Raw genomic sequence first — 14,007 nt, 5'->3', positions numbered from 1 at the left:
TCTCTCCTACCCTCTAAGGATTTAGAAAATACAAAGGTAACTTTCCCATTTTTCTGAATTGCTTATTCCTTTGTATTGAGGGTTTTTTTAAGGTACAGAAGATTAATTTGTGGGTTTTTTTCTTTTCTGGTGTCAGTAGCTCTTGAAAAGGTCATCTGTATGGATTTATCTTCTCTCTCTCAATCTCTCTCCTTTTTTTTTTTTTTAAAAAAACCAAACTACTACATTAGGTAACACTGCTGAATGGAAAAGACCAGGCCTACCACACAATGAGATACAATGTCATTTTAGTGCTTTATATATAAAAATGACTCCATGTTGGTTTTGCTTTGTCATCACTGTTAGGGGCACTGGTGTGTGATTAAGCTTCTTCCGCAGGCTACTGGCACTTTTGGTCCCTCCTCTTGATCCTAGTCAGGGACTGCAGCCCAAGGAAATGAAAATGCAATGCACAGATCAAGGCGAGAGGAAAAGGGAAAAGAACAGAGCATTCTTGCCACAGCCAGGTTGTAGCTATGTAAGAGCAAAGCACTCACTGATTGACAGCTCTGCTATCAGAGCGGAGAAGGAAGGTGTACTGTATTTCAGGTATGAACCCAAGGCTGAAAAGATTCTAGAAGTAATGGTGCAAAATGAAGTGATATTTTTTTATTTATTTTCTCTCCCTCCTTTTTCATTGGACAGATAGCAAGATAGAATTAGTTAAAAGTACTTACATCACATGAAGGCAGTTTCTCAGAGAAGGGAAGGCTCAGGTGATTTTTGGAAGAATTCTTGTCTCCAGAGGAAGGGCATAAAGATTGTGATGTGAGCAAGGAGTTCTTGAGCCATCTCTGGGATGGCTGTTCTGAGACTTTCTACCTTCTTCAGATCACCATTGGGGAAGCATTCTAGGAAAGAAAACCTTTTTTTTTTTTTTTTCATTTTCTTAATTGATTGAGTCTACCTGTGTATCAGCCTTCTTGTATCAAGGCTGATGTGACTGGTAGAAGTTTCTAAACTTAGCTGTGAAGTAAGACCTCATTATATAGTCTTTGCACTTGGTTTTACTACGTAAGCAAATGAAAAGCATATGGATAAGCCTACAGAAATGATTAAAAAGTGCCTACCATCCTGTGATCTGAAAATGAGGAGAAGGAGTATTATTACTATTTATTAGAACAGTGGCCAAGTAATTAGTGGTGAGCAGAGGACTGGATTTACTTGGAGTAGGCAATTGGGTGTCATGAACACAAAAAACAATGGTATGTTTGTACGCTTTCTGCAAAGGTCTAATCAGCTGCAGTGAGAAAAACTTATAGGACAAGACATGAAACTTGGTATTGAGAAATATGTAGCACAATAATCCACAGGAATGGGAGTAAAGTGTATCCAGGTTAGAAAAGGAAAAAAACAGGTAGGGAAGCATTTAATATTTGGCACAATTCTGCTGGAAAAAAAAATAACCTTAAACTTTTTTTAAAAGAAATCACTTTGAAGAAGAATTGGGAGAAGACTATTTTTATATATTAAAAGTCTACAGTAGTCCTTAGGCTCATAATTGAGAATGGGTGAAGACCTCTCATTTTACAAGTGAGAAATAGTGGGTACTGACAAGATTGGTTTTGCCTGAGATTAGCTTCCCAGGCACAGCCTGGAAATCAGATACTACTAATAATGGCGACAAGATAGTCAATAGATTTCTTTACCAGTCTCTACATTAACAAAGCACAGACTTGCAGAGCCATTGACGATGTTTTAGGAGAGTTTCTTGAAGAAAATGACTGTATTTTTCACATGAGTAACTCACAGATTACCTGTTTAAAAAGGGAGAGAGGGGCACTGGAAATTACATAAAATACTGGTTATCTCCACCCACCTTTAATTTTGTGTATTTTATGTTAAAACTTATTTTCATTAAGTAGTAATGACGAGCTTTATGGATGGATTGATTCAAGTTGGTGCACAGTCACATGCGTAAAAATACTCATGTAATCTAGGTTTGTAACTTCAGAAGAGCAGAGTCTTAGTGTTAACGAAGAAATTGCTAGGGATTTGAAGAGCTTTGAAATTTACATATGGGACAAATCACTGATTTGATCAATCAGAAATTTCAAAAGGCATGCCTCAAACAGGAGGAGGGAATGGGAACTTGTAGGGAAAGACTTTAAACTTTGCTGAATGAAACAAGCAAGGTAAAAAGGAAACCAGGGGCTAAATCAGAACTTAAAAGAAATGGAGGAAAAGTGCTAATCAGCAGAGCTAGACAGACATATCTTAGGTGTTTTGATCTTAAGAATAGACTTAGCAAAAGTGTATTGAAGTGAACTAGAAAATATTTATGTAACCATACAGATATTTATATCCATAAATACATTTACAGTGAAGTCTCTGTAATAGTGAGCTTGACTGGTGGAACTTTCATTATCATAGCAAATTCTTGCTTTGTGTTCAGAAACTTAATTTCATTTAAATCTTGTAACTGGAAATAGTAAAAGCATCAATTACCTATAATGTCATGTGTTTATGTATCTGAAAAGTGCATTCAAATGCCTAACATAATCTTTCTTTTTCACCCTCCCCTTGTTCTAGGAATTGGCTCTCCGTAGCCAGCTTCCAACAATGGAACAAGACGGTGGATCTCAAAATCCTGTGTCATCTCCTGGAATGTCTCAGGAACTGAGAACAATGACTACAAATAGTTCTGATCCGTTTCTTAACAGGTTTGTAGGAGTAGCTACTAGAGGGGAAAAAAATTGATTTAAAATTCTGTTTGGTACATGTAATAGTTTATTTTGAACATCTGTCTGTGCCAAAAGCCACAGCTGTAAATGAATCTTTCCTTAAATGGCAAGTCTAGTAAAAGTTGAAGATTAAAAGCTGTCTCCTGTGGGAGGAAGTAGTCTGTTCAGACTTGTAGGAAGGTTTTTTTATTCAAAGTATTAACATGTTTGCCTCTGCATAATCTGTTGACTAACAGTCATTTCAAATTACTGACTCAGAAGAATTTGTGAATAACTTGCTATGAGATCAAATGAACTATGAGGCACATTTAGGACTACACCTTGAGGTTCATTTTAAGGTTTCTCTATTCACCCCTCCCCTCCAGTTCAGGTATTTAATTTAGCAGTGTTTTTACTCGGTTAATGTTAGGTCTGCAAATAGTCGCATGTTTCATTTTAAATGCTGTATTATTTTGAAGTGGGTCTTTTAATTCAAGATTTAGAATTTTACAATATAGACTAGTATTTTTCTTAATTTTTCCCTAATCTCTCTGAGTTGGAGTGTTTGTTTTGTTGGAGGTACTGTTTTAATTACAGCTTGCATATGCTTCATACTAACCATTACAACTTTGGAGAAACTGCTGCAGCTTGAGATGTCATATCTATTTTTTGCTTAGCATGCTGGAAAGAAAATACGAAAATGGTAAAACAGTCAAATCTCCAAGCCACATAAACTTTTAATTAATGGAGTAAAAATCTACTAACATTTCAGCAGTATCAAGTAGTTGATCTTAAGCTAGCGTAGTTAATTTTGTAGTTTTTCATTGGAATATATTTTGTCAGCAGTCTAAACCAATAGCAACTCAGTATCCCCTACCATAAAAGAGAAAAATTATGTATTCTGTCGGAGTTCATCACTACTTTTCTGCATTATCTTGAAATGTTAGCTTAACTTTAGGATGCTTACTGTAAGTGCTTATGAAGCATGCCCATCTTTAATGGTACATTATTATACTCATGGAAAACCCCATAAAATTAATCTTGATTCTGTCAGTGTAAGTCTTAACTTCCATGTTTTTTGCCACCGATACAGTTTCAAACCTGCTCACAAGGTAAGAAGTCCACATAATGTTAGAACTGGCATGATTTTGGCGTAAGGCAAGCTTAAATACCTGCCATAATTTCAGATACTGAAAACTGTTAAAATCTTTGTAAACCTCTGCTGCAATTATAAATTCCTTCCCATATTCTTTTAAATACCTTAATGTTGCTGATCTCTCACACTTAGGTTCTTCATCCCTAAAGATGTACTGTCATTGTATGTAGCTTTCCCAGCTATTGATATTCCATCAGCTTAGCTTAAGTTTGTTTCATTTTCTACCTTTCCAGGAGACTTCTCCATCATTTCATACACTCTATCCTCACTCTAATTCTCAAAATTAGTAAAGTTCAGTAGAGATGGTACAAGAACATACCCTCCCTCTTGCCAGTGGAATCTGTTGTCATTCATATAGTTTAGGTTATGTAAATAACATTAGTTGCTTTTAAGCTTTTTCTGCTACTGCATGAAGTATTGTCTGTGCTAGTGTTGTGTGTGCTACTGTGAGAGTGGGAGAAAAGTTTCTCAAGGTACACAGTGCTTTGTATATATTGGAGAAAACCAAGTCAAAAAAAAAAAAAGGCCTTGCATGTGAGGAAGAAAGTAGTGATGTTTTGTTATTTAAACTCCCTAAGGAACTATGTGGTATTTCCAAGTTTTGGGTAGGCCCTTCAGGAAGACTTATCTCCTACACAGAAAAATCTGATTAGAAAACTTAATATTTTGTTAGAGGGAGGGGTTGTCCTCTATGGAATTCATCCTGGGATGTGGTGTGAGCCTTAGCTGTGCTGGCCCTGTTTCAAGAAATAAAAAGGACAAGAAATCTTAAAACTAACCTGCTATCCTATAAGAAGCCTCTGTAGATAAATCATGGCCTTAATGTGTTATAGTAACATACTACTTTGAATTTTTGGAAGGCTATTACCATCATACATTGAGCTCAGGTATATTTTGAAACTGGTTCTTAAATGATGTAGAATCCTCACATCTTCAAAACCCGTTTTCTGACCTGAAATGCATGCGAGTTCAGGTTTCAAATGGCCGTGGCAGTGGACTGTTGCAGTTTAGCCATTGTGACTCCACACACATGAAATATAAAATGATGAATCTTTACCTTTAATTAGAAACAGGAAAAAAGCTAGAAAGGGCAAATTCATGTTTAATTTTTTGGCAGGTTGATAATTAGTAAGGACTAGTTACTGTAAAGTGCAAAAAGATACTACTTGCCTAGTTCCAAATATGTTTAACTGGGCTTTTTTTTGTAGGCCTTACCCCACGTGAAATACTGAAAATCAGTACCTGACTTGAGTTCGTAATATCTTAATTTGCATTTTGGTCTGAGCATTTACCCCTTCTAAGTAATTTTATGTACATCACCACACTTAATTCTGGCATATGGGTAAAGGAAATAAATTTTTTAAAAATCCACATTTGTGGATACATGTTGCTATCTCTGAATTAGATACATCAGTCCAATGGTTTTGCCCTAAAGATGTCCTTGACGTCCTTTATGCTAAAGTTCAGACTTAGAGAAATGCTTCTTTCTATCTTTATAGGCTATATATAAAGTTCCTGGTGAGACAGTCCTCCTAACTTCAGGTACAAAAGTTGGATATCCAGAGTTTAGGCTGTTGACTATTTTCCACTGCCTACATAATCAGAATGTCCAAAAAATCTCAGAAGATAATTGCTACATTGGAGCAATTTGAGAAAATGTACACTAATGTTTTCATTTATGTAGTTGATCTGCCTGCTGTCTTCAGTACTTACTGTCATTGGGGTAAATTTTATTTTTTGAATGGGACATCCAGCAATGCAGACTTTATTTCACCTTTTGGTTTGCTACTGTGTTTATATATTTTTGTCTATTAGATTTATATTGGTAGTGATGGTGATCCTCTAACTCCTAAATTGGGACTTCTTTTGCATACATACATTTTAACAGGTATTAGTTGAAGATGCATCCACTTTATTTTGAGTAATGCAATTTAGTTGCATGCAGTAATTTTGGGTGGTGCAACTACTAAATGAAGAAATCCTTGATGAAGAAAGAGGAAATGTGTATTAAGGAGTGATTTGAAGAAAAGGGCTGGACATTCCAAGTGTGAGAGCAGCAGCCAAAAAGCTTTCTCAGCTAGAGTGATTTAGTTCAGTGTAGTCTCTGTTCTGTTTTTAGTATTTTATCCCACAAAGTAAAGCAACATTTTTTTCATAGAAGTTTTAAATAGCTTAATTATTAGGACTGTTGTCAAATGTGTGGTGATACTGTTTTTAAATAAATTAAAAAAAAATGTATTATTTAACTGTAAAGAAATGTTGGGTTTCTTTCCTGTATGGCAAAGATATCTTTGTAAAATCTAATTTATATATATTCATGGCTGATGCCATTTTACTTCCATCTGATGTTGAATAGCTGTTCAACCATCATCTGTTTGGTTCTTCATACTTGACAAAAAGGCATTTGATATACATTTCATGAGCACATTATGAGAAGAATCGGTATGTCTTCAAATGCTAATTTGAGCAGTAAGTCAAGTTGATTTTCATTTAGTATTCAAGCTGGAAAATCAGTAAGGATTCTCAGTGGGTGCTATCAGAACCTGAAGAAATACAGATTTTGAAAATATTTTGTGAGCTTGAATATTAGGAGGTGAAGGGGGAGGGAGGTAATGGTATATTTCTACAGCTGCTTATGCAGGCCACAGTTCCTGCCAGGAAACCTGCTCCTGCTTGGGCTCCTCTCCATGAGTCACAGCTCCTGCCAGGAGCCTGCTCCAGCATGGGCTCTCCATGGGCTGCAGCTTCCTTCAGGCATCTCCACCTGCTGCAGTGTGGCATCCTCCACAGGCTTCAGCGTGGAGATCTGCTCCACCGTGGTCCTCTGTGGGCTGCAGGGAGACAACCTGTGTCACCATGATCTTCTCCACGGGCTGCAGGGGAATCTCTGCTCTGGCACCTGGAGCACCTCCTCCCCCTCCTTCTTCAGTGACCTGTCTGCATTTCACTGTCTGCAGGACTGTTCCACATTTTCTCACTCCTCTTTCCCAGCTGCTGCACAGTGGTTTTCTACCCTTAAATACATTATCACAGAGGTACCACCACTGTCACTGATGGGCTCAGCCTTGGGCAGCAGCAGGACCATTTCGGAGCCAGCTGGAACCAGCTGTGTCTGACATGGGGTCAGCTCACAGAGGCCATCCAAGCAGCCCCCTTGCTACGAAAACCTTGCTATGTCAACTCAATATACTGACCTACTTCTCCCCCTGCCCCATCCCAGATTTCCCACTGCAGCTTTCTTGGTCTTGCTCACTCCACGGGCAGTAAGATGTCAGTAAGAAAGTGAATGCATGTAAGGCCCCATGCCATCACTGTTTTGTTAACTGTTCTGTCAACAAGATTGTTCTGAACAGGGTTTGTTTACAGGATGGCTTCTTGACAGTATTTGATTTATTTTAGGGTGCTCTCTTGCCATAACATCTATGACTGAACTAGTAGTAATGCGACAGTGGGAAGCAATTGAAGAATCGCTAAAGGCATTTCAACTATAGCTCCTATTTATAACAGCAGTGACCTAGAAATACACTTCAGTGGTTGATTAAACACGGGGACATTAATAGTTAGAATTTTTTTTTATCTGTATAGAGGTGTGAAAGGGTATGCCATAATTCTTATTTTTATAATCATTATGGACTATCTGTGAGATGCTTCCAATGGTTTTTAGCTGTGGGTGGGTGTGAAAAGTTTAAAACTATGCAGAACACAGGTAGGCAGGTTTTTTTAAAGCTGCTTAAGTATGCTCTCATCAAGTTAAATTGAATCTAAATAATGCGACTTTAATTGCAAAAGGTCTGCATAAAATAAAACCCATGTGTCTCAACACAGATAAAAGCTTTAGTTTTTGATTAGAATAGAGCATTTCTCGTGACACGTTTTCAAAGACCTTGAATTGGTTCAAAAACAAGCTTATATTTTAATTTCTTCACTACTCTACCCTCATTTTTTGTTCCCTTTCTTCTGTTACAGTGGAACATACCACTCCAGAGATGAAAGCACAGATAGTGGACTTAGCATGAGCAGTTATAGTGTACCCAGAACCCCCGATGACTTCCTGAACAGTGTTGATGAGATGGATACAGGTCTGTTTTTGTGTACATCCCTTAATGCATGTTTTCGAAATATACTTGTGTCCATTTGCAATGAAAACAAACAAGTCTGAGAAGCTGTGATACTTTTCACATTGTTTTTCTACCTTCTTCTGTTTCTGTAATAGAAATATTATAGTTAGATTTGTGAAAAACATACTTGTAATCAACTCTATATTGGGAGGATGGGGGATTGCTCATAAGTAGTATCAATACTGTTGTTATATGGAATTTGAGTGTCCATTTGCTTTTTTAAGGAATATTGTTTGTTCAGAGCTAAGAATAGTACCTCATCCAGTGTTGCTAATACTGCTCCAAAACAGTATTTGTCTTTTTCCTTTAAGTGCAAAAGTTAAAATATGCTAAATGACATCAAAGATCTGTAGAGATTTGGGTCAGTAGGTGAAAATGTTGAAACAGAGGCATGTTCTTTGTACATCTACATGCAGTCGAGTCATCTTTTTTTTTTTTGTGATAGATTTCTATGAATCATGTTGCTTGTGTGATGCAAGAGATACAGGATTAACCTCTAACCAGTTGTCCTGATAAATTGTGGGTTTGGTACTTCCAGTGTATTTAATATCCCTCTTGCTTTGTGTTATAACTAGGTGACAGTATCAGCCAAAGTAACATACCGTCCCATCAGAACCGTTTCCCAGACTACCTTGAAGCCATTCCAGGGACAAATGTGGACCTTGGGACACTGGAAGGAGATGGGATGAATATAGAAGGAGAAGAACTGATGCCAAGTCTGCAAGAGGCTTTGAGCTCTGACATCCTTAATGACATGGAATCTGTCTTGGCAGCCACCAAGCTAGATAAAGAGAGTTTTCTTACTTGGTTATAGGGGCCTCAGGGAGACTGAATTCTAAATCTGTGAAGGATCTAAGGAGAATAGGACATCTGTATCTGAAGTTCAGAACAAGCCAGTGTGGCACACTTTGGCTTGTGTTCAGAAAAAGTAAATGAACAAATAATCAACAAGATTCTTTCGTTTTGCTCTTCCTTGTCCATCGCTGCTGTTATATATTGCTGACCTTTTTCCACAGTTGACTCTGAAGAACAGACATCTTCTTGATCTTTTTCTATTGCTGTTGCAACTACTGTTCAAGGGGGGTGGGGAGGGATGATGAGCCTATTTGGATGACGAATGCCATTCCTTTTGTCCTAGTGTGCGCTTGCATTATCATTTTATCTAAGTACTCAGATTTGAAAGTTAATTTCTGCATGTCACTGCTTGTAGTTTGCTCAGCTAGTTGTCTCCTGCTGCCTGTGGCAAGTGGTAAAACATGACATACTGGGGTGACAAGCCAAAAATGATGTATCTGGTCAAAAGAAGTCAATACTGATTTGGAGATATGACTTAAAGGAGGGCTGAAGACTGTTTGGCATTAAGTGTTTCTACTAGTAGCTCTTTCACTAGTCACAAAGTGCTCTTGTTCATATTTTATGTTATAGTAAATCATGAGTCATTTTACATAGAAACATATATGAACTTTGATTGTTGCCACATATTCTAGCCTAACTTGTTTGTCAAAAATAGTTTTATTATTTTTGTTAGTTGGTTTAACTGTAGCTGTAGGATGGGAAGTAATTATAGGTGTTCTTTTTTTTAAAATAGTGAAATCTAAGGGTTTTTTCTGATTTCACATAGTCTTATTTAAATCTGAATTGTCTGCTTTTTTATACTTAAAACATGCCTATTGTAGCCTGATAAGCTAGTGAGTACATAAACCAGTATGTTGTGCCTGTAACTTTTTTATTTTTTTAAAGGCTAGCTTTGAATGTAATCATTAGAATTCATGACCAGTGGCTTATTTTTCATGTTTATTTGCAAGATTTTGAATTAGAATCTGATTGCAGCAATGTAAAAGTTAGAATTCTAAGTGTTGTATGTACAATTTTTAAATGCATTTTAAAGTAGCAGAAACCATTTTAAATTACAGATGCATCTAATCTCTCTTCTGGTTTTCAGTTTTGATATCTAAGCAAGTTTAGATTTAAAAATCCTTAATGGGAAAAAACTTTATTAAAAGTTTCTCTTAAGTTAGCATGGAAAAAGTGAACTATTAATATCACTCTAAGTTGCAATGAAAAGGCTAGAACACCAAAAAAGAAATCCTCAAGAAAAACTCCTACGTGTAATAATTATCAAATTCTGTTTGGTGAAAAATAAGCCCTGGACACTATATGTAGAAGAATGTAAAGATACGTGTTAGACGGTGACATGAGCAGGTAATGAAGTGTATATTAGTAGTAGAGCTTAGCATGGGGTAGAGGTGAATATGAATTATCTTTATTTTAACAGGAAAAGATGTATCACTAAGTTGTCTGCAGGAGTTGACACAGTTTCCAAAGAGTATTTTTAAATGAACAAAATGAGCATGAATCAAACTTTCAGTATAAGCTATGAAGTTTTGTGGGGCTTTTGTTTTTTTTCTGATGAAAAATAGTGTCACCAGTTAACACCTCTATAATTAAGGGCCTGTCACCATTCTCAGCATGAGCCTTTATTTTCAAGGGTGTATAACATGACTATAAAGATACTGTAAGCGTGAAACTTGGGTTTGAAAAAAAAAAATCTCAGCTAGCAGGGACTTCTCCTGGGGAGAGATTTTTTGGGTTTTTTTGTTTTGTGTTTTTTTAAAGACATTGATTATTTTTCAAGTTAGGAATGAATCAGCAAAGCAAAACAAAAAACCCCATATTATTATTATCATTTGGATTTTTTTAAGCTTCAGAAATAGTTCTGGTTTAGGATAATGTAAAGAATGAAAACTCTGAACCAAGTCTCATTTTAAAAACTGAAGCCTCAGAGGCAGAGATTTGAAATTTACCACTATAAATGGACATTTACTACTTTACATAAGGATATTAGTGTTTGAAATACACAAAATTGTTTGTGGCTTGTTATGGGATACAGGCAGGTTTTAAAATAACAATTTTCAAAAGACATCCACAACGACAAATATATTCTGCTACACCAATAATTCAGTGATTAATAGGCCACTTATATTGTGCAATGACACAGTAGCTCCTAAAGCAGTATATTGTGTCCAAGATAGGGATTTTAGTAGCATTTTTACAATTCTTCTCTCTTCTTCCCTTCAGGAAAAAAAGACACTAAGTTTTGTTATAACTTGAATGGTCTGACATAAAACCACAACAGCAAGGAAATTCAGAGTTGATTCCATATCAGTTGTCTTCCACAGTTGTGTCCAGGTATAATAGCACATATGATGCACTGAGTGCAAACTCCTGACATGCCGTACCTTTCTACAACAGGGATGAGTACAGATCAGATTTTCTTTCCTTGCTTTTGTGTGTTTGTCACAGCTTTAATATTTGAATGTTTTCTCTCATTGTAGAAACACTAAATGGCTTATACTGTATTTGGGTAGCACTGCTTAGGGTAGATACTGACAAACTGGGAATCCTTGAACTGCTCTAACATTAATTATGTTTTGTGATACTTATTTTAATTGATTTTAATACATTTCCGTTCTCTCATTTATTAGGAAACATACCATAGAGATGCTGTACTGTTGGCAATCAACATTAATTTGGATTTTTTTTTTTAATTCTGCAAATGCATTTTTTGATGAAGTGGTTAAAATTGTTTGAAATGCGAAAGTGTTTTGGGTAGTATTTTATACTGATGTATATATTGAAACAGAAATCATTGTAATAATTGTAATAGCTTTTAGTTATAAATACACTACATGCAGACAGATGGGGCTGTACAGTACTGTGCTGTTCAACACCTGGGCAGGGCTACTGCTTGGAAAGAGGTTGCAGTGTCAGTAAACCATGTGGATCAAATATTGTACCATTCAGTGTTGGCGCTCACCAATGCAAAAGGAGAAGAGACGATTTCAACATGATTAACACTACATAGCTTTCACACATCTGGTAAATTAGTACTAAAGTGACCTTTTCACTTACAAGCATGTTTTTATACAAATTAACAGGTGTGCCTGTGTAAAATAATTTGTTTTCTGTATCTTGGAAAAAATACTCTCCACATTTAGAATGTTGTATGTTAGAGACCTCTTAAATGCACCCTTGTCAAAATTATATATATTAGTTACCAATGTTACTTTTAGATATGAGCATGACTGTAAGTTAGGTACTTAAGTACGTTCTGTTACATTATTTTTCTTTATGTAATACTTTTTCAGTTGTTTTATTTGGTATAAATATATACTTTGTGCTTAAACATCTTTGTTTGTTTTTAACATTCAATAGTATGTAAAGATACTGATTTCCTTCAGTAAGATGGATGCATTGAATTGTTGGAATTCCTATTGTAGTATGTCTGTTCTTGTCCCCCTTGTCACTGCTTTTGTAGTCATAAACTCCAGTCCTGCAAACGTTGTGTACAAGCTCACCTAAGAGACAGAGGAGTCCCACTGAAGTCAGTGAAGGCTTAACATTAAAGTATACGTCTCTGTGTGTTTGCAATAATGAAGAGACAGTGACTGAGCCTCATACAGTCTGTGTAAAACAATACTTTAATTGCATATGGCACTATAGTGAGAGCTGATAACAGAATGTCTGTTATCTACTGTGAGAAAGCATCCACTTTTTGCAGATATGCTTGCAATGTTCAGGATCTTCCCACGTAGCAGATACATTTTTGGCTAATTCTGAGTTTATACAGTAATTTGTGGCAGACTATCAATAAAGGCACACTATTTTCATTTCCAAGTTTTGACTTATGAATTGTGAAATATGTAATGACATACCTTGAAAGTGTCTGAAGATTTTAGTTTAAAAAATCTTGACAGGATTCATTAATTTTGACCTTCTGTAAAACAGAAATTGTGAAAGGTGGTTTTTTTTAATGTCACGCAATTTGTGATGGCTGAAGTGATACACTATTTGGGTTTTAGCAGTTCCAGAGTTACTACTATTCAGCACTGAAATGCCTCAACTCTCTGAAATTCAGTGCAGTTGTGTATTTTCTTAGTTAAAGGTCCAGGGCTCAATGCTTCTACCAGTTTGTCTTTTACTCATGAGTTCGTAACTAGGTTTAGTCACTCAGATCCTTTAAATTTAAACCTAACATCAATCCTTGCACCTGGGAGTAGAAAACCAGTGCTGGGGCATTGACAAGACACCGATTTTATTTGCTGGTATCACTCTCTTCCATTTAGAAGGTGGTGACACATTGCAGTAGTTCTGCAGGCAGCCCTAAATAGACTGTATTAGAGCAAAGTAGGATATCTGGTCCAGGTGTTCCAGGCTCACTTGGCAATTCTTTTTGTAATATTTTCAACACTTAGTTAAAAATAAAAAGTATTGGTTTCATAAAGCCAGATATAATATGCTTCCAAGGAAGCCTTCAGTCTTCCCTATGCTAACATGCAAGTTATCAGCAAAAAAAGTGTTTATCACCTAGCATCATTAACAAAATAATTATTGGAGATAGGGCTATGATCTGTCCAGCACCTCCTGTTCTGGAGGTTCATTCGGAGATAAACTGGGACCATCAATTCTATTTACCATATCAGCATCCATAGTTTAGATGTTCCTTCCTGTTGAAGAGTAAAGGTGTTCTTCTTGCCCCTTGTCGTCACCGCTCATTATTGCTAACTATAGTTATCCACACCCTCTAAATTTAGATGTCATCAAAAGAGGAAGACATCTGTACAGCACGAGAAATCTTGGTTGACGTGAAATGGTAAAACCAACACTAACTGAAGAACCAAATTGTCTTTAGAATATAGGGTAGAGCTTTGTACCAACTACCGTATCCAGTACTTAATGTCTCTTAAAAAAGCCAGTATGTTTTACTCAAAAGAAAAGGGATTGAGGAAGCATGTTGAATGAGAAACCTAAATACCAATACATCTGACAAAGCTGACTAATGTTTTTTGTGGAAAACATGATTTTTACTTTTCCTGACATACTCCTCTCTCTAATGTAGAGGTTGTAACAATGAAATGCTGATGTAGGCTGTTACTGACTGGTATTTTCTCTATATGGAAATGAGATTGGTCACTCTGATGATAGTATTTTATGTATTAAACTGACATGTATTAGAACATGAGAGGCAAAG

At 36.3% G+C, this 14,007-nt stretch overlaps 1 protein-coding gene across 8 annotated transcripts in view; it reads left to right on the top strand.

Annotated features, from left to right (window-relative positions):
- The window catches only part of YAP1 (Yes1 associated transcriptional regulator), a 98,497-nt gene extending 85,844 nt beyond the window's left edge, over window positions 1-12,653 (top strand). For all 8 annotated transcript variants that reach the window (XM_074860206.1, XM_074860204.1, XM_074860205.1 and 5 more), the window contains 3 exons: window positions 2,572-2,702; window positions 7,825-7,937; window positions 8,552-12,653. In XM_074860206.1, the coding sequence (XP_074716307.1) occupies window positions 2,572-2,702; window positions 7,825-7,937; window positions 8,552-8,790 (483 nt within the window). In that variant the 3' untranslated portion in view covers window positions 8,791-12,653. The remainder of the gene's footprint in view (window positions 1-2,571; window positions 2,703-7,824; window positions 7,938-8,551) is intronic.
- The last annotated feature ends 1,354 nt before the right edge of the window (window positions 12,654-14,007 follow it).

Source organism: Strix uralensis, chromosome 2 (genome assembly GCF_047716275.1).
Source record: "Strix uralensis isolate ZFMK-TIS-50842 chromosome 2, bStrUra1, whole genome shotgun sequence".
NCBI classification, from domain to species: Eukaryota; Metazoa; Chordata; class Aves; order Strigiformes; family Strigidae; genus Strix; species Strix uralensis.
Note: the sequence above shows the minus strand (reverse complement) of the source record. Positions and strands in the feature narration are given on the sequence as shown.